Here is a 20,989-nt window from a genome sequence, read left to right as displayed (position 1 = left end):
ATGGGAGTAAGTTAGTCATGTCCATTAATCTTTTTATTGAGTTTTACACTACACATTTAAATTCAAACATTAAACATCATCATCAGCAGGGTGGCCAGCTTCCAAAAGACTGCGATCTACTCACAGAGTTAAAAACTGGGAGTGATCTACCCCCCTTTTTTGGGGTGCAGGTCAAAGTTGTTGAGCTTTTTAGGGGAGCCAAAGATTCTGGAGTTCTTTGGGGGGAGCCAGTGATCTACCACAGACGTCCACTGATCTACCAGTGGATCACGGTCTACCTGTTGGACATGCCTGATCATCACCATTTAGGATTCTCTGAATCCTTAGACTCCCCTCCACCCTTCCATGGTTACCATTTTCAATCTTTTTCATCTGCCTCATATTTCTCTGTTTTTCTTAAATAGTCCAATTTTTCCCTTCGTTTTTAGTACATAAGAAGCGTTACTCAAATTCTGCCAAAGTTTTTAGTTGTTTACAGTGATATGGGGGGGGGCATGTCTTCTTCACCTTCTTCTTCGCTACAATATATCCATTTATTTCCAATTGTCAATGTCAAAAGGGACTAAAATCTATAAAATTCATAGAAAATCAAAGTGCCAATTTGCTTAATTTCTCTAGGACTCCATGACACCTCCCCTGTCCTCCATAATCCCTCAAGCAAGGTGTCAAGACCCTAATCCTGTCAAATCACTCTGCGAAGCCTTTCCTCCGGGCAATGCCAGGTGGCAGACTATGCATACATGGACCATTGTCTTCGCATCACCGGTACTCAGGATGTGCTTATCTGCGCATATCTCCAGCTCTGCATATTCCCCCTCCCTCCTCCATATGTTAATCCTGTGCAACCCAACCTCTTCTTAATGTTTTCATGATGTAACTGGGATGTATTTTGCACTGTATTCTGGGACATGGAGGGAAGTTTCAAAAGTTCATGTCACCCCTTTCTCGCTGTTCAATCTCGCCTTGAACCTGTTGCGCAATAAACTTGGATCTTCTGCAGCTTGCTCCTGTCTCCGGCTGAGCTCATTTTCCTCCGCAGGGACCCACGGACTTAGTCCGACGAGCTGGGTGGCAGAGCAGCCTCGCACCCAGATTTTACCATAACAACAGTGTTCTCTTAAGTACATTGTAATTTTTCGTCATTCCTTATTCAAGTTCCTCTCTCCTTGGTTTCTGATTTTCCTGGTCATTTTCACCTTTTTGGCATAGTCCATCATCTTCATCAGCCATTCGGCTCTGGTTGGGACTTTATCTTCCATCTCTGGGCCAGCAGTATCCGCGCTGCTGTCGCCGCATACATAAATAATCGTTTCTGCTCCTTTGCTATCTCTGCGCCTAAAACTCCTAGTAAAAAAGCCTCTGGTTCATGCCCATTAATTTCAGTGGGTCGGCCGTGAGTATGACTGATGTTGCAACCAACCCCTTATATCTATGCCTAGTTTGCTTGCTTTGTGGAATTCTCTTCCCATGGAGGAAGGCTGATACATCACACCACTTCCTTTACCCTGAAGTGGAACAGTCCTGGAAAAGCTCACCACTTGGCTTTTCCTGATCCCATCATCGCCTCTGATAAACATATTGCCGGGAGAGGCAATGGACTTTGGCAGCAGAGTGGGTGAGGAAAGAGGAAGATATATACAGTGGTACCTTGGGTTACGGGGCACAGGTGGCGTTGTGGGTTAAACCACAGAGCCTAGGGCTTGCCGATCAGAAGGTTGGCGGTTTGGATCCCCACGATGGGGTGAGCTCCTGTTGCTCAGTCCCTGCTCCTGCCAACCTAGCAGTTCGAAAGCACGTCAAAGTGCAAGTAGATAAATAGGTACCGCTTTGGCAGGAAGGTAAACGGCGTTTCCATGCGCTGCTCTGGTTTGCCAGAAGTGGTTTAGTCATGCTGGCCACATGACCCGGAAGCTGTACGCCGGCTCCCTTGGCCAATAAAGTGAGATGAGCGCCACAACCCCAGAGTCGGCCACGACTGGACCTAATGGTCAGGGGTCCCTTTACCTTTACCTTGGGTTACATTTGCTTCAGGTTACATATGCTTCAGGTTACAGAGTCCACTAACTTTGCTTCAGGATGAGAACAGAAATTGTGCTCCGGCGGAACGGCAGCAGCAGGAGGCCCCATTAGCTAAAGTGGTGCTTCAGGTTAAGAACAGTTTCAGGTTAAGAACGCACCTCCGGAACGAATTAAGTACTTAACCCGAGGTACCACTGTATGTAGGTCTGATGGCTGGCATTGTCTTACTACCGTATGAACCAGCTGGGATAGCTCAGTTGGTAGAGCATGAGATTCTTAATCTCAGGCTTGTAGGCCCTAACCCCATTCTGAGCAGCTGATCAGGATACTCCTTAATTCTGTTGAGAGGATTCATTGGGGAATTTCCCACAATGCCCTGGAGTAACACTACATTAGGTGCTTTGCAACATTGGGGAAAATTGGGGGGAATTAAAATGGTAGCCCCCGGCCATTTTTTGAGTTCTTTTGCTGCTTTCACTACAAAATAAGACTGAAAGGTGCCCATCAATGTTACAGAGGGCTCATCAGAGGGCACTTGGCAGAGTGGCCACTTGCAATAAAGGCATTGCCAAAAAAAGAAGACAAAAGATGCTGGCAATCTGCATAACATTTGTGCATGTGCGTGCATATATATATATATATATATATATGTATAATGGTTAAAGAGATGCAAGAAAAACGTAATGATTGTCTTTTAAGCTGTTATCAACAGTTTAACATGGGCCTCTCACCAGCATTGTGTAATGGCCAGATGGCAGGTTTTGTGCTGTTGGCATCTCAATGTTCCTGCTGTGAGCATTTAAATGCATGTGCATTAGGCACAAGATGCATCCAGTTCCAACCCCGTCGAGAGTTATAACTTATAGACACCCTGGAGAGAAAGCTCTGAAGCTGGCAGAACGACAGCTTTAGCAGACTCATGAACAAAATTCTGACGAGCCCTGATTCAGTGGAACCAATAGGAGGGATGCAAGCTGGAACGGAGGCGTTATGGGGTAAATACCAAAGGGGCGCATGATAGGCAAAGCAGGGGTGGACTTTGGGCTTTAGAATTTCAGTGGTGCCCTGTGTGATGCCAAAATTTGGGGCGCCCTCCCCTCTTGCCTTCTGTTCATCATTGTTGCAGCTCCCTCTCAGCTTGGCGCCCAGTGCGGGCGAACCGGTCGTGCTCCCCTAAACCCTCCTCTGGGCAAAGTGTGCTTCTGGTGGTGTCAACCAAACCGTGCCCTACAAGTTAAAGAAATAATGGTGTATTTCACATTAAGGCTCCCATCTAATATATTTTCTCTGACAAAGTCTTATTGATTTTGATGGAGATGAATTTTAAGTACGCTGGTTTAGGACCGCAGGCTGATTTTAACACCCAGTTTATTTTGCTCTTTATTTACTATATTTATATTTAAGGTGCCCAGTAGGACTTTTGTTTCCTGGGCATTTATTATGACGTTATAATTAGTATGCGCAGAATACCTTCCTTCCTTCCTTCCTACTTTTCAGGTTTATACATTTCACTAACTTTACATTCACTTTTACATTTCAAAACTTGACTTCCTTCCCCCTCTTTTTGCAGTTCCTTAAATTTATTTTTAATATCTTCTGCATATCCAAATTAACTTAATTTGCTCATTTATTCATCTTCTTTAAATATATACTCTTATGAAACTGCAGGTTGTTACAATAATCCTGCCCATGTTCTTATCAGTTTACAATTTATCTGCAACAAACCATTCCATTCTTTTATAAAAAGCTTATCTTGCTTTCTTATTCTTCCGGTAAGTTTCGCCATTTCTGCATATTCCATAAGTTTTTGTGGCAGAATAACTTTCTGTTGAGTAATCATGGGAAAGTGAGTGGGGCAGTGGGGTCAGGGGGTCAGAATGAACTACAGTGGTACCTCAGGTTACATACGCTTCAGGTTACAGACTCTGCTAACCCAGAAATATTACCTCGGGTTAAGAACTTTGCTTCAGGATGAGAACAGAAATCGTGCTCTGGCTGCGCAGCAGCAGCAGGAGGCTCCATTAGCTAAAGTGGTGCTTCAGGTTAAGAACAGTTTCAGGTTAAGTATGGACCTCCGGAACGAATTAAGTACTTAACCTGAGGTACCACTGTACTTTTTTGGGGTAGTGCTTGCATTCCCCCCCCCCCCCAGTAGGCCACAGTTTTCAATCCAGCAGCCAGTCTCTCTCCATCTGCAAAGCGATGCTCTCAGCCATGGAAAATAGGGACTCCTGGGGGGGGGTCTGTGTCCGTTTTATTGCAAGGTGATAAGGTTAGCACCTGTGGGGTTGTCGATAGATAGATATGACTTGCAGAGAGTACATAATAAGATCCTTGGGGGAAGGTACATGATGTCATCTTCTTGCTGAAGCTAAGCAGGGCCGGGTCTGGTTACTATCTGGATGGGTGACAGGCGAAAACCTACACATATATTTGCCTTGGTTTCCATGATGGAAGAAAGATGCGCTATCAAATGTAATAGCGCAAAATAAATGGATTGTTTGCTCTTGTGAGCAGTTAGGGAGCAGAAATAAAGGAAGAAATGTAATATCTATTGATGTCTTTTTCTGGTCTGTGCTAACTTTGGGACCTCAGCCTTTGAAGACAGGCCGGGGCAAGCACTTAAGCAAAGGAAGAACTGCTAGCATAAACAAGACCCATCATTTATCTGGTCTTTGGATTCTCTGAATATTCTGGACGTTCTCCAGGCCACTTGTTAGTTAAAATATGGTTGTGCTGCTTTGTAAGATTGTCCGGGGATGTTTGTTGTGCCACATGGATTTACTTGTCACTTTGGGAATGCTGATTGTAGTGTGGTAGGCAACCAGCGTGGGCAAGTGTCATAGCGGGTGACTGTCACAATCGTGAATGTGTTTATATTTGTCACAAAAGCTGTTATGTCAAGGCATGTGCAGGCTGCAGTCACCATCCAGCACAGAGTTAGGCCATGTGCGCACCATACATTGAAAGGACACGGCTTGCCCTCAAAGCGCATGACACCCTCCAGAGAATCCTGGGAACTGCAGTTTTGTTAAGGGTGCTGGGAATTATAGCTGTTGGGTGTTAAACCACAATTCCCAGGATTTTTTGGGGGAGGGGTTCATGCACTTTAAATGTACAGTGTGTACGCAGCCTTTGGCCTACGGAAGCCACTTTCATTTCAGTGGGACTTCAGTGCGCCTGATTGCTGTGCACTGGATTGTGATCTCTGCTGTGCGCATGGATATATAGTGTATACATAGCCCATAATTATAGTTAGCCGTGGATTTTCTTCACTTTGGAAGGTACATTTAAATATGTGTTTTGTGTGTGTGTGTGTGTGTGTGTGTGTGTGTGTGTGTGTGCAGTAAGCAGCTTAATGGCCACTAGGGTGCATTCCAGGACATTTTTATATATTTGCAGATGGAGGAATATTGTGTGTGTGTTGCTGTGCTATCTAGTTTGCTTGATACCTAAAGTGGGTGTGTGGATTGTGCGAGTCTTGAGGCATGCACCGTAGGTGCCTAGTTTTTCTGGGATGAAAGTACACGTGGGATCTGCAACAAAATGTTGCAGTGCAGCATGCTGCTGCTGAGAATACTCCTTTCTGTCCCCCTCCCACCTGGCTTTCCATCCTTCCCCAAACTATTAGTCAGCATTCTGTGGCCACCAAGCACATACAGTCCTCACCGAGCCGTTTTTGAGTGTACGTCCCCCATGCCTCAATTAAGAGCCCCCCCTTCTTTTTTTAACTTCTGCAAACCTTGGGATTCCCCTGAGCTCATTAACAAGTACATCTTGTGTGTGGATGGTCCCGTTTTGTCTGCCTGAGTATTGAGTACTACCTAAGCACCGGGTTTTGAGACTGCGATCAGTCTCTATGAAGTTGTTATATATTTTGCAGTGTACAATTTGCGTTTCCCCGTATGTCAGTTGATTTATTCTAAGGTTTATATCCTGTCCTTCAAAGAAGTATTTCCCAGGGTGGCCGACAACATCTCAAAATGAAATATAATCAATATAGAGTAACTGAAACACTAAAACGGTATGTATAACTGGATCCATATGGTGATATCCGGCATGTTAGATGCCGTTCGTGTTATGGCGCATGCTTGTGAGAGTGAGAGATTAGAGCCTGTTGGTAATTGAATGTTAATTGTGTAGTGCCATACTTTGTAGAAATGGAATTTCAGTTGTCGTTCGTACATGTAGAGTTCAAGGCTATGTATTTTATGAATACTGGAACATAGACAGTTCAAAATGCGTTAGTGGGTAGGGCAGACAATCCAATGGTGATAACAATAATACTATATTTGACAATCTACTGCTGTACACCAACATTTGCTGCCTGAGGCAACGTGCCCTGCCCTACCCATTGGTAATTTAAGCATTTTCGTAGGATATGTGTGTATAAAACAGTGACTAAAGGTAACATTAAAAAGCTACATTGCAAAATCTTAATATGACTGATCAATGTGGTCAAATTATTATTATTATTATTATTATTATTATTATTATTATTATTTAAAAGCAGTAAAAGCAGGAATCCTTCAGTCCCAAAGTTGTGTCTCTAATTGCAAGTATATATGGAGTCAGGCTGTGGCTATTCAGTCATCATGGAATATCACTCTGCACATGTTCACTCCTAAATTTCCTATCACTCACATATTCCAGGGCTGATCCCTGTAAATAACAACAACAAAAAGCTCCAGTTTTTGAAGCTACATGTTTGATATGCACAACCTGATGGGCGCTTTGCAATCACATACAGTGTGGTACTTGTTTTATTGTAGGCGTGGCGTCCAATTTAGAACCTGTAATATTGAAGGTGGGCAGTGGACAATTTGGGTTATGCATTAGACACGCATTCTATAAAAACATTTTTAAATGTCATCTGCATCTTTCAGGCTTGCTGTGAGTCTGCAAATAGTTTTGTGGGGTAGGTGGGTAATCACAGTGCATATCTGAGGGTATACTGGGTGTGCTCTCTTGGTGTGCAAAGAGAGAAAACTGCTGTACGTTTTAGGTGCAGATTTCCGTAGAGTTGATATCTGTGGCTGATGTACGTCACCCCGACCAGACACACACGTTTCAGGGGGGCTGTTTCTCTCACCTACAAGGGTGTTGTATGTGGAGTCTTGGCTTAGTGACAGCAAACACCCTGAACAGAAGCAAGAAGGGGTAAGCTGAGAGGCCCGCCTGGCCTAAATTGCTGATCCCAGGGGATTCTGCTGCAGCCAGGGGGTTGAGTTACCTTAGCGGTTGGGCAAGAGCCGCTCGAAACCAGGCAGCTAATTATAAACGTTTCTTGGCCCTGCCTCCTTCCTCGGAGCAGCACGGAGCCCAGTCTTCTCTCCCTGCCCCTAATAGGACACAGGGTCCCCGAAAAGGCAACGTGAGACGGAGCCCAGGAAAGGTCAGGCAGGCACTCAGGAAGGTATGAAGGCCTTACAGGTGGGAAAGTGCTAAATCAATGTCTCCCGGAAGAGGCTCAACAAGCCCTGAAGCAGTTGTGCTCGGCTGGGTTTAACCCACATCCAAGTGCTGAAAACAAATCAAATACAGTGGTACCTCGGGTTACATACGCTTCAGGTTACATACGCTTCAGGTTACAGACTCCGCTAACTCAGAAATAGTACCTCGGGTTAAGAACTTTGCTTCAGGATGAGCACAGAAATCATGCTCTGGCGGTGCGGCAGCAGCAGGAGGCCCCATTAGCTAAAGTGGTGCCTTAGGTTAAGAACAGTTTCAGGTTAAGAACAGTTTCAGGTTAAGAACAGACCTCCGGAACAAATTAAGTACTTAACCTGAGGTACCACTGTACCCCAAAACAAAAGAAGGATCCTTAACTCGGGGAAGAAGAGAGGAAGGGTGCCAAGGGAGACTCTGCATGGTGACTTCGTGGTGGCAAATCACACGCTCCATCCTTCATATCCTGCCAGGGATTATGGGACTAGGTCACATCTGGTGGCAAACAAGGAGCATGCAGTTTGCTGCTGAGAAACCTTTTCCTAGCCTGCTTTCCTTCCCTCTGCCCCCTGCTTTCCTAAAATAAAACTATTTGCTCCCTTTGGAGAAGAGAGGGCGTGGAAGTAGATGAGGTGAGTGCGAAAGCAGTGCTATTTTTCTTGACAAAGAGGTGTCGGAACTCACCATGAACTCACCTTGTTCTCTTATAATGGCAATGGCACCCACCTGAGAAGTGTTGGAACTGAGTTCTTCAGCAATGTCTAGGCAACACGATGACCATGTACATATGCAATAGACCATCTTTATAGAATTCCTTCAAACCATAACAAGTACAAAATGAAACCTTTAGTCTCAAAGTCTCTGAAAATCTTTAAATGAAGCAATGTACCAGCCTTTCTACGATAAAAGACAGGCTGTGAACTGAGTTCTGGCAAGTCTCAGCTGAAAAAAATCCCAGGGTGAGAGCCTGCTTTGAGTTTGCACCAGTCCAAAGGAGAGCTGGGCCGATCTCAAATTGGGATCCTTCCATGGAAGCCTGGCGGCTTGCATTTTTAGGTCCCTCCATTTTGAATAATTGGCCCATACCGAAAAGCAAAGCCACCTCCTCTTCCAAATGACCAGGGCAATGTTTTGCTTGTTTTTCGGGTTGTTGGGCAACGCTTCACAGGACCAGTTGCAGGTTTCTAGAGGCCCAGACTGCGGCAGGCTCTTAGTAGACGTCTCTCCCCCTTGTTCCACAAGCTTTCTAAATGCACTAACCACAGGAAAGCTCCCCTCTCTTCTTCCTTTTCCTCCTCGTTTTCTTTCTGGTGTTGATTTGCAGGCCTGCCATTTTTGTCGCCAGTCGCCGGGACCTGAGATTTTCACCGCATGAGGTGGAATAGACTGCACCCGTGACAGAAAAACCGCACACGCGCCCCTCCCAGGGAGTAAAAATGCAATTGTAATAAAATGAAAGAAGTAACAATTTGCAGCCCTTTCACAACATCCCCACTGTGGACTCCTAACCATATTTTTAGTTCAGTACAGCACACCCCTCCTCCAGTTCTGGGGGCTTTTCAGGACAGGCAATGGAGATCGTAAGCACTGTGTAAAAGCAGAGCAGAATAATCCCCATCCCCGTAACGTGTGAAGTTAACTTGTGTGCTAGAGAATGGGAGAAGCAAATGTAAACCAGAGCCCTTTGAAATACAGCAGTGATTCAAGAGGCAGCAGCTGCATTCTAGTCAGCAGTGAGTTAGGACAAGTTCAGACCTTCCAAATGCAGTGGCGTAGCGTGGGTTGTCAGCACCCGGGGCAAGGCAAGTAATTTGCGCCCCCTAACCCATGGATTTGCGCCCCCTAACCTGTGGATTTGCGCCCCCTAACCCATGGATTTGCCCTAACCCCAGATGTTGCGCCCGGTGTGGCCGGCCCCCCCTGCACCCCCCATGCTACGCCACTGGGTTGGCCAGTTGGTGTTAAAAAAGATAGAACTTTTTTTATGTATGCTACAACAGCAGCAAGAATACTCATTGCAAAGTATTGGAAGACGCAAGATTTACCCACTCTGGAAGAATGGCAGATGAAGTTGATTGACTGCATGGGATTGGCAGAAATGACTGGCAGAATCCGCAACCAGGGAGAAGAGTCGGCAGAAGAAGATTGGAAGAAATTTAAGGACTATTTACAGAAATACTGCAATATTAAGGAATGTTGAATGATGTTGGATTGAAATTACGTTAAGTGGTTTCTAGCTGTAATGGTATAAAAGGTTATGAAAAAATGGTTTTTTAAAGTAAAAGTTTAAGTTTCAAGAACTTGGATAGAAAATAAGGTGTTATTTAGCGGTAATGCTATGAGATAAGGATTTGCTGAACAAATAATTTGAACTAGAAAACAAGAAGGGGAGGTATGAGGAGGTCAGGGAAATATGTTATTGAAAAATAAGTTGTGAATTTTATGTGTTTTTAATATATATTTTTTCTATTTTTTGCATTTTTCTCTTTGTATAAAATTGAAAACTTTAATAAATATCTTATTTAAAAAAAAGGAATTTATTAAATTTATTATTTGTGGAGCCCCCGCGGGCCGAGGCAGCCAAAGCCCCCTCCCCTTGGGCGCCCGACGGAGGAAGGAACCACGGCCCGCCGGGCGGCCAGCGGCCTCTCTCCCGGTGCTGGGGGCGCACGGCGGCGGCGGCAGCGGCAGCGGCAGCGGCGGCTTCTCCTCCTCCTCCTCCTCCTCCTCCTCCTCCTCCTCCTCGGGACTCGCTTCTCCGGAGGCTGCCCCAAGGTGAGCCCGAGCCTTTCTCCCTGCTCCGCGTCTGGCTGCCTTGCTCTGCCGCGGGGGCGACAGGGTGTGTGTGTGTTGTGCGTTGCGTTCTGCCTCCCGGGGCGGGAGGGAGCATCCCGGAGCCGCCTCCCCCTCCTCCTCCTGCGCGGGGCATGTGCCAGAGGAGGCTCCCCGGGAAATGGCCCTGGGCGCTGGGGGGTCTGGGCGGCATCCGCGGCGGCGGCGCTGAGCGAGGCGAGGAGGAGAAGCTGCCGGCGGGCGAGGGATGCGCGGGCTGAGCGAGGGGCGTTCCCCTTCCCTCTGGACTCGCGCCCCCCCCAGAAGTTGCGCCCGGTGCGGCCGGCACCCCTGGCACCCCCCACGCTACGCCACTGTCCAAATGTCCCTATTTTCCAGGGATTTACGGAAGGCGTCCCAGTTTCTGATTTGATCCCCGAATGACCCGCTTTTCCTTAGGGAACCCCTATTTTCATCAGATAAATGTTGGAGGGTACAGAGTTGTGTGACCTCTGAGCCAAGGAGATAATTAACCAGGCAGCCTTTAGAAGACATCTGAAAAGGCATAGGGAAGGTTTTTTTGATGTTTAATGTTTTATTATGCTTTTATATATGTTGGAAGCTGCCCAGAATGGCTGGAGCAACCCAGTCAGATGGGCAGGGTATAAATAGCAAAATTATTAATGTTATTAAGGAATAGGATGCCCCTATTTTCATCGAAGAAATGTCGGAGAGTATGCAAGTTTGAGGATCTTGCCAACCTCTATAGCAGGCACGGCCAAACTTGGAGCGCCAGATGTTTATTGGGACTACAACTCCCATCATCCCTAGCTAACAGGACCAGTGGTCAGGGATGATGGGAATTGTAGTCCCAAAACATCTGGAGGACCAAGTTTAGCCATGCCTGCTCTATAGTGAGGATGGAGAACTTGTGGCCCTCCAGCTGTTGTCGAACTGAAATTCCCATCTTTCCCAACCATCGCTGGCAGGGGCTGATGGGAGTTGGAGTGGTCTGTGGTTTCCTCAGAGATCTGCTTTCTCCAAGAATGAGGCAAGCCTCCTCCGTGAGCTGTAGGGTGTGGACAGCTGCGGAGGAAAAAGTGGGTTTTGTTTCCCGTTGTCCTTCGGTGTGTCGTCACGCTTGCAGAAGGAAGACCCAAAGCCTCTGGGATCCACTTTTCCATCTTCCACGGTCCTGTCTCCCAACGGCAGCTATGCAAAGCATCCTGGAGCTAAGCTGAGCCCTGCAAGGTTCTGGCGGAGCCCGGGCGACAGCTGGACCCCCTCCGTCGCTCATCTCCCTGCTCCTTTGGCCCCGGAGGTTGGGTTATTATTGATCGCCGGTCGTGATGGCTCAGCACTCTGCACCTGGCTATATTAGGGGGTCAGGACGGGCTGGGAAAAAGGAGTCGATGCTGGTGGCTTTATCGGGAGTCGGGCGGTGTGGGCTCAGCGCATAGTGGGAATGGAACAGGGATGACATCATGCAGAAGGACTCGCTTTCCAAAATGAGAGGTGCCAGGGCTCAGGGCTGCCTGGGTAGCCCTGTCTTGGATCGAGAGGCCTTTCCCACAGTGAAATATACTCGGAGTCAGGTGTGGATTTCATGCTCTTTATTCAGCTCATAGTAGTGAGGAATGGAAGTTCCCCCACAATATCTGCTTTATATACATTATTTACACAATGGGCCGCACGTGATTGGCTAATTCTGGGATTCTCCTGTAGGCCAATCAGGTTGCAGATTCACTTCCACCTGGAGCTGGATTGGGTGGCTCCTGCGGATCAATCAGACTGCTGCATTCTGAATCCTATTGTTCTAGGACCAATCAGACTGCTGCATTTTGGATCCTATTCAACTCAGTACATAACACACAGGTTTTGGGGAGATCTTGGAGTGGCAGAAGGACAAATTGTGATTCTGTTGGACAACGATCACCTGAACAAGGGACAGGGGGGGAGCAAAGGGTTGAGATGCGGAGCAACTGATAACCTTAGAACAGGGGTCAGCAAACTTTTTCAGCCGTGGGCCGGTCCACTGTCCCTCAGACCTTGTGGGGGGCCAGACTATATTTTGAAAAAAAAAAATGAACGAATTCCTATGCCCCACAAATAACTCAGAGATGCAGTTTAAATAAAAGCACACATTCTACTCATGTAAAAACATGCTGATTCCCAGACCGTCTGCAGGCTGGATTTAGAAGGCAATTGGGCCAGATCCAGCCCTCGGGCCTTAGTTTGCCTACCCATGCCTTAGAAAATAGAAAACACTTGTGTAAAATATTACTTATTTGGGAATTATAAGGACAGAACTACCTAAATTGTATAGAAATTTACTTATGTATGCTACTACAGCAGCGAGAATGTTACTTGCCCCAAAATGGAAAGAAGCAGAAGTCCCAGTAAAGGATGGACACAAAAACTTATGGAATATGCAGAAATGGCAATACTTACCAAAAGAATAAGAAATCAAGATAACAAGCTTTTTTTTAAATAAAAGAATGGAAATGGTTTATTGGATATTTACAGATAAATTGCAAACAGATAAAAACATTAGCACGATTGATGTAATAACCTGCAGTTTTATCAAAGTATATGTTTACAGTAGATAATTAAACGAGCAAGTTAAATGAATTTGGATATGCAGAAGATATTAAAAAACAAATTTAAGGAACCGCAGAAAGAGGGGGAAGGAAGTCAAATTTTGAAATGTTAAATGGATTGTAAAGCTGATGAAATGAAACTATTCTAAAGGGAAAAGTCATGTTTGTTTGTTTTTGTTTAGATGATGCATACAGTTGTCAACGAACACATTAGAAGAGACACATACCCTGTTTTCTGTCACGCAGAAGGGAACTCCTTTTTTAAAAAACCTGGTGCTTCCAATCTGCAGTTTTTATAAGTGCTACTTTTCTAAAAGATTAGTACTTGCCTGAATTAGAATAGAATATAATTTGAAAACAAGTATACATTTTTTAAAAAATGGTGATTCATCAGAGGCACTTTTACAGTCAGTCACACTAATTTTAGCTGATTTTTCATTCAACAGTCTGGGGAGCAAGTACAGTGGTGCCTCGGGTTACATACACTTCAGGTTACATACGCTTCAGGTTACAGACTCCGCTAACCCAGAAATAGTGCTTCAGGTTAAGAACTTCGCTTCAGGTTGAGAACAGAAATTGTGCTCCGGCGGCGCAGCAGCAGCAGGAGGCCCCATTAGGTAAAGTGGTGCTTCAGGTAAAGAACAGTTTCAGGTTAAGTACAGACCTCTGGAACGAATTAAGTACTTAACCCGAGGTACCACTGTACTACAAAATGCCAAAAAGCTGGCCAGTAACCTGGAAGCAAACATAGCTCAGTTCCAATGCTGATTCACAAATGTTTCAGAGTTAACTGGTACAAGCAGTTGGATGTCACCTTTAGCAGTTGTCTCTTGACGTGTTTAATAACCCTTTTAGATAGCGGGTTTTTAATTTTCCCTAACTGGAGCTATTTCCCATCATTAGGACGACTGCATTCATTTTCTGCTCCCGTACAAGGTTGTGAATATGAGCAAGCTACCTTCTTGCATGCAAACGACTGTAACAGGCCACCTTTGCATTAGCACTGGTTAAAATGGGATTAGATGTTGTCTTTTTTGACGGGAGCCTTTTCGGCTCGGCAAAAACGCTCTAAATGTTCTTGGTTCTTGTCTGGATCAATATGAAACTACTTGATGATTTCTGATGCGGACGGCTGCTCCGTATCGATTTTAGGTGCTTTTATTCCATTGTGATGTTATTGCTTTTTATACTGTTGGCAAAGCACGAGGCTTGCTGTTTTAATGGACCTGGCAACTTTATGGCTTGCTTGTTGCTTTAAATGTCTGGGTTTTTGTTATTTTATGGCATAAATAAGTGAATCAGCTATAACATCCATAAATGCAGTCCCTTTAGTTTTTTGCTTAACCTGGGTCTGAAACCTTGGCTCGACAGGAGGTCGAGGGCTTTGTATTATACATAGTGCTGTTTTGCTTCCCTTTCCCCAAGGGGAACTATGGGTAGGGGCCATAGTTCCCCGGTAGAGCACAATCCTGAGATTGTAGAGTTGGAAGGGACCTTGAGGGTCATCTAGTCTAACCCCCTGCAACACATGCTGAAAGTTCCATTTTCAATTTAATGTTGTTTTATATTTTGCGTTGCCCTTGTACAGTGGTACCTTGGGTTACAAACACCTTGGCTTACAAACACCTCGGGTTACAAACACTTCGGGTTACAGACTCCGCTAACCTGGAAGTAGTACCTCGGGTTAAGAATTTTACCTCAGGATGAGAACAGAAATTGGGTTGCAGCAGTGCGGCGGCAGCAGGAAGCCCCATTAGCTGAAGTGGTACCACAGGTCAAGAACGGTTTCAGGTTAAGAACGGACCTCCGGAACCAGAGGTACCACTGTACAGGACATCTTAACAATCAAGATTAAAAACACACAAAATTGTTTAAATCAACAGGCCCTTTCATTCCCTTGCGTCTCTAGCTAGAAGTAGCAGAAAGCAGGTGATGCAGAAGAACTCTGCCTGAAACATTGGAAGGCTTCTGGTAGTTTGTGTGGACAATACTGGAGTAGATGGACAAAATAACTGACAGCTTACTATGTTGTCCACCAGAAAGTATGATATGGGCTTAATTGAGACATCGTACCAGACCGCGGTGTACAGTCACTGGAGTTTGAGCAAACCATGGTTTGAGCTTCCAAATATACAGGCAAAACATCGTTCATAGTTGCAGTTCTGCTTTCATTTTTGCAACTCCTCTTTCTAAGTGCAGGGGCTCTGGAGACATAACAACTCTGGCAGCTCCAGAGTTGATCGATTCGGAGATAATGCCAAACCATAGTTTGCACATATCATGGTTCCTATACCCACCTCAAACCATGGTTTCCAATCCTGGTTTGATGGATGATTGGAAACCATGGCTTGCCAATTTAGACCTCACACTTCACAATAAAGCTTCCATGGCCATGGCTTGTCATGATAGCTGGACTGAGGCAATAGTGTTTGTATCTGGCCTGCTTTTAATGCATGCCAGAACTCAGCCCCAGAACTTCTTTTCTGCTGCAGGTGGGCATTCTGAGGGGAGGACAATTCTGAGAATAGAGATACAGGCATGGAAAGAGTTAAGCGTTTCACCCTCATTCACCTTTCTTCTTTTATTCTTTCCTGATGACAGCCTCCAATGGTTGCTCTTCATTACAGATAGAGCTGTAACGTTCTCACTTTTCCTGTGCTTCCTTCCCCCGTTGGTTCCATCCCACAGTCATGATTTATCTCCCTTAGCACCCTGCTTCCTGGGTCCACTCCCCTAACCAGCCAGTGGCAGCAACCCCAATTCCTCCAGGCTCATCCTTACCATTTTTCTGCTTCTCCTCTGCAGTTCCCCTATTTGCGCCCCCAAATCCACACCTCCTTCTTCCTCCTATGGGTGGTAATTAGGGCCCTCGCTCTGGATTAACACCCCCAGCAGACGCATTTACACATAAGGGGCATGGAAAGCTGGAAAGCAGCCTAAAGCCTGGAGGCACTGCAAGGGACGGGATGGAACATGCCCAACAGGTGGGGTTGGGTGTGCAATATATGCCAGTAGATGGTCTACATTGTGTGGGTTCCACTAAATTCAAAGATCAAAACTGATGTTTCTGAGTCCTAAAGTTTAGGTCCAAAAACTCCGTTGCCTTGCATTTTTTCACCTCAAAATGTCTCGTCACATTTTCCACAAACTCGTGTGTGAAAATTCTTCCATATTTCTTTTCCACCTTGCTCTTCTGTACTAGACACAACAAAACTCCTGCTTCTTAATAACTTTACTAAGCCTCCTGTGCTCCAGATTTCTCTACACTCTCTTTTGGACACATTGGCTTTCCTCCTTTGACCAAAGTGCAATAAAGTAAAGGTAAAGGGACCCCTGACCATTAGGTCCAGTCGTGGCCAACTCTGGGGTTGCAGCACTCATCTTGCTTTACTGGCTGAGGGAGCGAGCGTACAACTTCCGGGTCATGTGGCCGGCATGACTAAGCCACTTCTGGCGAACCAGAGCAGCGCACGGAAACGCCGTTTACCTTCCCGCCGGAGCGGTACCTATTTATCTACTTGCACTTTGACGTGCTTTTGAACTGCTAGGTGGGCAGGAGCAGGGACCGAACAACAGGAGCTCACCCCGTCGTGGGGATTTGAACCGCCAACCTTCTGATCGGCAAGTCCTAGGCTCTGTGGTTTAACCCACAGCGCTAAGCCTCCTGTGCTCCAGATTTCTCTACACTCTCTTTTGGACACATTGGCTTTCCTCCTTTGACCAAAGTGCAATAGATCCACTTAAAAAGAAGAGGAAAAGAAACAGACTTTTTTGCAGTTAGGAAAGTGATGGAGAAATGGATTGAAAAGTGTGGAATGGATTGATGGTTAGCAGGAAGATGGATAAATACCCTACAAGCAAATCAGGACGAATGCAGGAAGAATTGTATATAACTCATTGTTGTATATAACTTTCCTCCAAACAAATAAGAACAAATGTTCCATGAGGACCAGCTACAACCTAACCACCACACAAATTTTGGACGAGCCTTCAAGTAGAAGAAATGGATCAGATCCACCTTTTCTGTCTAGTTGTAAGAGTCAATAGCTACATCTTCCCCTCTTCCTTCAACTCCCTCCTCAAAATGTCCCATTTCTCAGAAGTATCCAGCTTAACCCTGCTGGACCTTCCATGCTGAAGTGACCCGTGAGGAGAAATGAAGGCAGGAACTGATGTCTCAATGGTGCAACAAGTTTTGAGCCACAATTTCAGCTCAGCTTCATGCAGGAGAGTACCTGCAATTTGGGCTTTGCTTTAGGTGGCAAAATGTATTGGACTGGCACTGAACCCTTCAGTCATAACACAACCCACAATCCAAATAAAGACAAGTATGCGTATGCAGTTGTTCACACAATCATCTCTTGATCCCCTTTCTTCTCCCCCTCCCCGCCTTTTCTTTTTTCCCACACTTTCAGCGTTTAGACTGTGTTCCTTGGGGGCAAGTACCATATTTTTCGCTCCATAAGACACACCTTTTTCTTCCTAAAAAGTAAGGGGAAATGTCTGTGCGTCTTATGGAGTGAATGCGTGGTCCCTGGAGCCGAATTGCCCAGGGGCAAAAAGCAGATATGCTTTTTTTTTTTTTTTTGAAAGAGGGAAGTGGGTGTTGAAACAAAGCTACTGATTGCAAGCGATTGGGAGAGAGATAAGGGACGCTAGCGATAAAGGAGGCTGCCTGGGGGGGGAGGTAAAAGCCCATGCATCCTCAGGATTTTTACATTGGGTCACCCCAAATTCACCCCAAATTCACCATCAGATAACATAGCATGTCCATGGCTACAGCCTGCACACAAAAAATCACTCACCCACTGTTTCCTGGGGCTGCAATGGCGCAAAAACGTGGTTACAAAGCATGGATCCACATGGATCCTCAGGATTTTTGCACTGGGCTACCCCAAACTCGCCATCAAATCACATGTCTGGGGCCACAGCGTGGACCACAAAAGTCATACATCCACTGTTTTGTTCAGAATTTTCCCCCCCTTGTTTTCCCCCTCTAAAAACGAGGTGCATCTTACGGTCAGGTGCGCCTTATGGAACAAAAAATAGGGTACTTGTCTTTTGGTGTGGTGTGGGGAGGTGGGGGTACTTTGTAAAGCTCTGCGTGCCTGGGATGCATATCACCACTGCCACATTTTTGGAATCAGTGTGCATATTTGACTATATACCAAACTCAAGCGGCTCCTTATCCCCGTACTTCTGTTCTGGCTCCTAATCAGTCTTACTTTCATTCTTCTGTAGCCGCAAAGAAGAAAGAGGTGAAGAAGAAGGAGGACCCAAAGGCAGCGAAGAAAGAGGAGAAGAAAGAGGAGAAGAAAGAAGAGGCGAAAGAAGAGGCAAAAGGTGGGGCCAGGAATGTTCAGACACATGCTGGCTAGCAGGGAGAGTCATGCTCCAGTCATAATTTTGGGGGAGTGGGAGAATGAAGAGCTGTGGGACCCCTATTTCCCCCCCACAGAACTACAGTTCTCACCATACTTTAACAGCTTGGGGAATTGTAGCTCTGTGAGGGGAACCGGAGTCTCCGAACAACTTGCAGCGCCCTTAACAAACTGCAGTTCCCAGAATTCTTTGGGGGAAGCCATGCTTGTTGAAAGCGGTATGATACTACTTTAAATGTATGGTGCAGATGGGGCCGTTGCTGAAGTCCTTGTGTTTGATTCCCTGGAAATCCTGTTGCATGGTGCCATGTAACTGTTGCCTTGAATGAAAAGGCCATGTTTTTGGTACAAGTTGCTTTCATTAATTAGATTTCTAGTTGAACAGGAGGGCAATTTTATTCCTAAATTTCCAGAATTGAGAGGGGGAGAGTTTGTGCACCCTGTAACCTACACAAAGATATTCTGCCCATCCTCCTGGTCAGCATTAAACTTTCATCTTCTGGCGTGTTGCCGTCAAAAGCTCTGACTCCCAGCTAATAAACTGCAGGCCTCCGCCAGACTGTTTTAATTAAATAAATGGCACAGAGGTAAGATGATATGTTTTACTGGAAATGCTGGCCCAGTAAAAAAGTGGTGCTTTGCTGATTTTGCAACCTTCCCTCACGGCACTGAGAAGGACATTATTGCCCTTTAAAAAAAAATTAAAAGCCAAAATTAGACAATATGTATTTAAAGCAGGCAGTCACACAAGACACAAGACCGATCTAGACCCCAGATCCTTAAGCCATAAATGCAGCTGCTACACAAAGGTTTGACCATCAAATACTTAACAAAACATACTGGTTCGTTTTATGCATCATGTGAGCTGATATGAAAACATAGCTGCACAGATTTCTGATTATTCTTCATAAGGGATGTCCTGGAACAGAACAGGAACAAAAGTAAAATACATTCGTACCTTGGATCCCGAACGCCCTGGAACTCAGACGTTTTGGCTCACAAATCCGGAAGAGATTGTTCTGGTTTGCGAACTTTCTTTTGGAACCTGAACGTCCGACGGGGCTTCTGTGGCTTCTGATTGGCTGCAGGAGCTTCCTGCAGCCAATCAGAAGCTGCAATTTCATTTTCAAACGTTTTGGAAGTCGAAGGGACTTCTGGAACGGATTCCGTTCGACTTCCAAGGTACGACTGTACCAACTTCCAGACCTAGAGAATATTCACCAGACTTACAAGCTTCAGGCAATGGGGAAATATACTTGGAGTTGTGAAGAAACACCACCATGGTTTGGTTCAAGGTTCTAACATTATTTATATTTTTCCCCTTTTCTGTGTCCCTTAGCAGAGGCTCCGGCAGAACAGGCTCCATCAGGTGAGGCCCAGAGATTGCAACCTGGAGAAAAATGTCCTTAACATCTGCTGGTATTGCTTGTATATTGGTTATCTGTGTCTCCATATGCTCTGTCCCCAGAGACGTACCACTCCTCGTATATAGAAATTCTCACAGCTACCTGTCGAGATGTCCCACTGTCCATCAATAAGTTTTTCCATGCCTACTCATAGCTTCTGCAGGGCTTTGAATAAATATCAGCTTCTTCCCTGAGGTGTATCCCTACCCTTCAGTGCTATCCCACCCCAATACCTATTGCCTGGTGTTGCTGCTGCTACTGGACGCGGGTGACGCTGTGGTCTAAACCACTGAGCCATTGCTACTACTACTACTACTACTTCCTTTTGACACCTCCTCCAGCAGTGAAATGGTGTTTCTGTGTGCTCTAGTTTCTACCATGGTGTTCCTTTGCGCCAGAAGCAGTTCAGTCCTGCTTGCCACATGACCCAGAAAGCTGTCTGTGGACAAACACCAGCTCTCTCAGTCTAAAAGCAAGATGAGTGCCAAAACCCCATAGTCACCTTTGACTGGACTTACCCGTCCAGGGGTCCTTTATCTTTACTAGCAGTGAAAATATAGCCGCATGCTTGAACCATCTGGGACTCTCCATTGTGTCAGTGAGGGATACAGGAGAACATTTCCTCATTGGCCTCTTAATCCCATGTGAGTTGTACTACTCATGAGTGGGCCCCATGGACTGTGGCCTACCTGTGCCCTGTTCCCCTGGAAACATTGGAAGCTGCCTTATACTGAGTCAGGCCTAGCTTATTATTGTCTACACAATACTCCAGCCCTACCTGGAGATGCTAGGAATTGAATGCGGAATGTTTGCGTGCAAGTTAGATGTTGCGCTGCTGAGTTGAGGCCCTTCCTCCTCTTACCCCCAGGGCAGCCATGCCTGTCAGGAGTTCAGTCTACACTTGAGTAGGACCCTGGCAGAGGCACATGCCCAACTGGCATGTTCCCTCCCTCCTGGTCGATCGTTCGGTAGCTTCAAAAGCTTTCTTCAGCCCGAACATCACAGCGACCGATGCCAACTGACACCGGCACACTTAGAGATCCACAGAGTTTGTGCATCATGCGTAACAGACCTCAGCAACTCAGCATTTTGGCTAATCTACTTTATTTACATAAAAACACACACGGAGCACTGCAACATGGCTCCCTCTCTCGCTAGCATCAGACAGCAAAGAGAAAAAGAACAAAGGACAATAGTCCCACTTCACAGAACACAGTAACACAAGCATCCTGTCTCCGTCACTTCCCATTCTGTCAAAACATACACCGTCATGTGAAAGACAAAAATCCCATGACTGCAATCATGGAGCAGGAATTCTAACAATGCCCACACCCCCTGCCCTGAAGAACCCCACTATTCCCAA

General features: G+C 45.8%; 1 protein-coding gene across 3 annotated transcripts in view; it reads left to right on the top strand.

Annotated features, from left to right (window-relative positions):
• The window catches only part of MYBPC2 (myosin binding protein C2), a 68,018-nt gene that overhangs the window by 9,676 nt on the left and 37,353 nt on the right, over positions 1-20,989 (top strand). For 2 of the 3 annotated variants that reach the window (XM_080976540.1, XM_080976542.1), the window contains exons 2-3: positions 18,081-18,182; positions 19,560-19,589. In XM_080976540.1, the coding sequence (XP_080832666.1) occupies positions 18,081-18,182; positions 19,560-19,589 (132 nt within the window). The remainder of the gene's footprint in view (positions 1-18,080; positions 18,183-19,559; positions 19,590-20,989) is intronic. The other variant, XM_080976541.1, reaches the window with a different exon arrangement.

This window comes from Podarcis pityusensis (genome assembly GCF_964106645.2).
Source record: "Podarcis pityusensis genome assembly, chromosome: 13".
NCBI classification, from domain to species: Eukaryota; Metazoa; Chordata; class Lepidosauria; order Squamata; family Lacertidae; genus Podarcis; species Podarcis pityusensis.
This window is presented reverse-complemented; position numbering and strand designations above follow the sequence as displayed.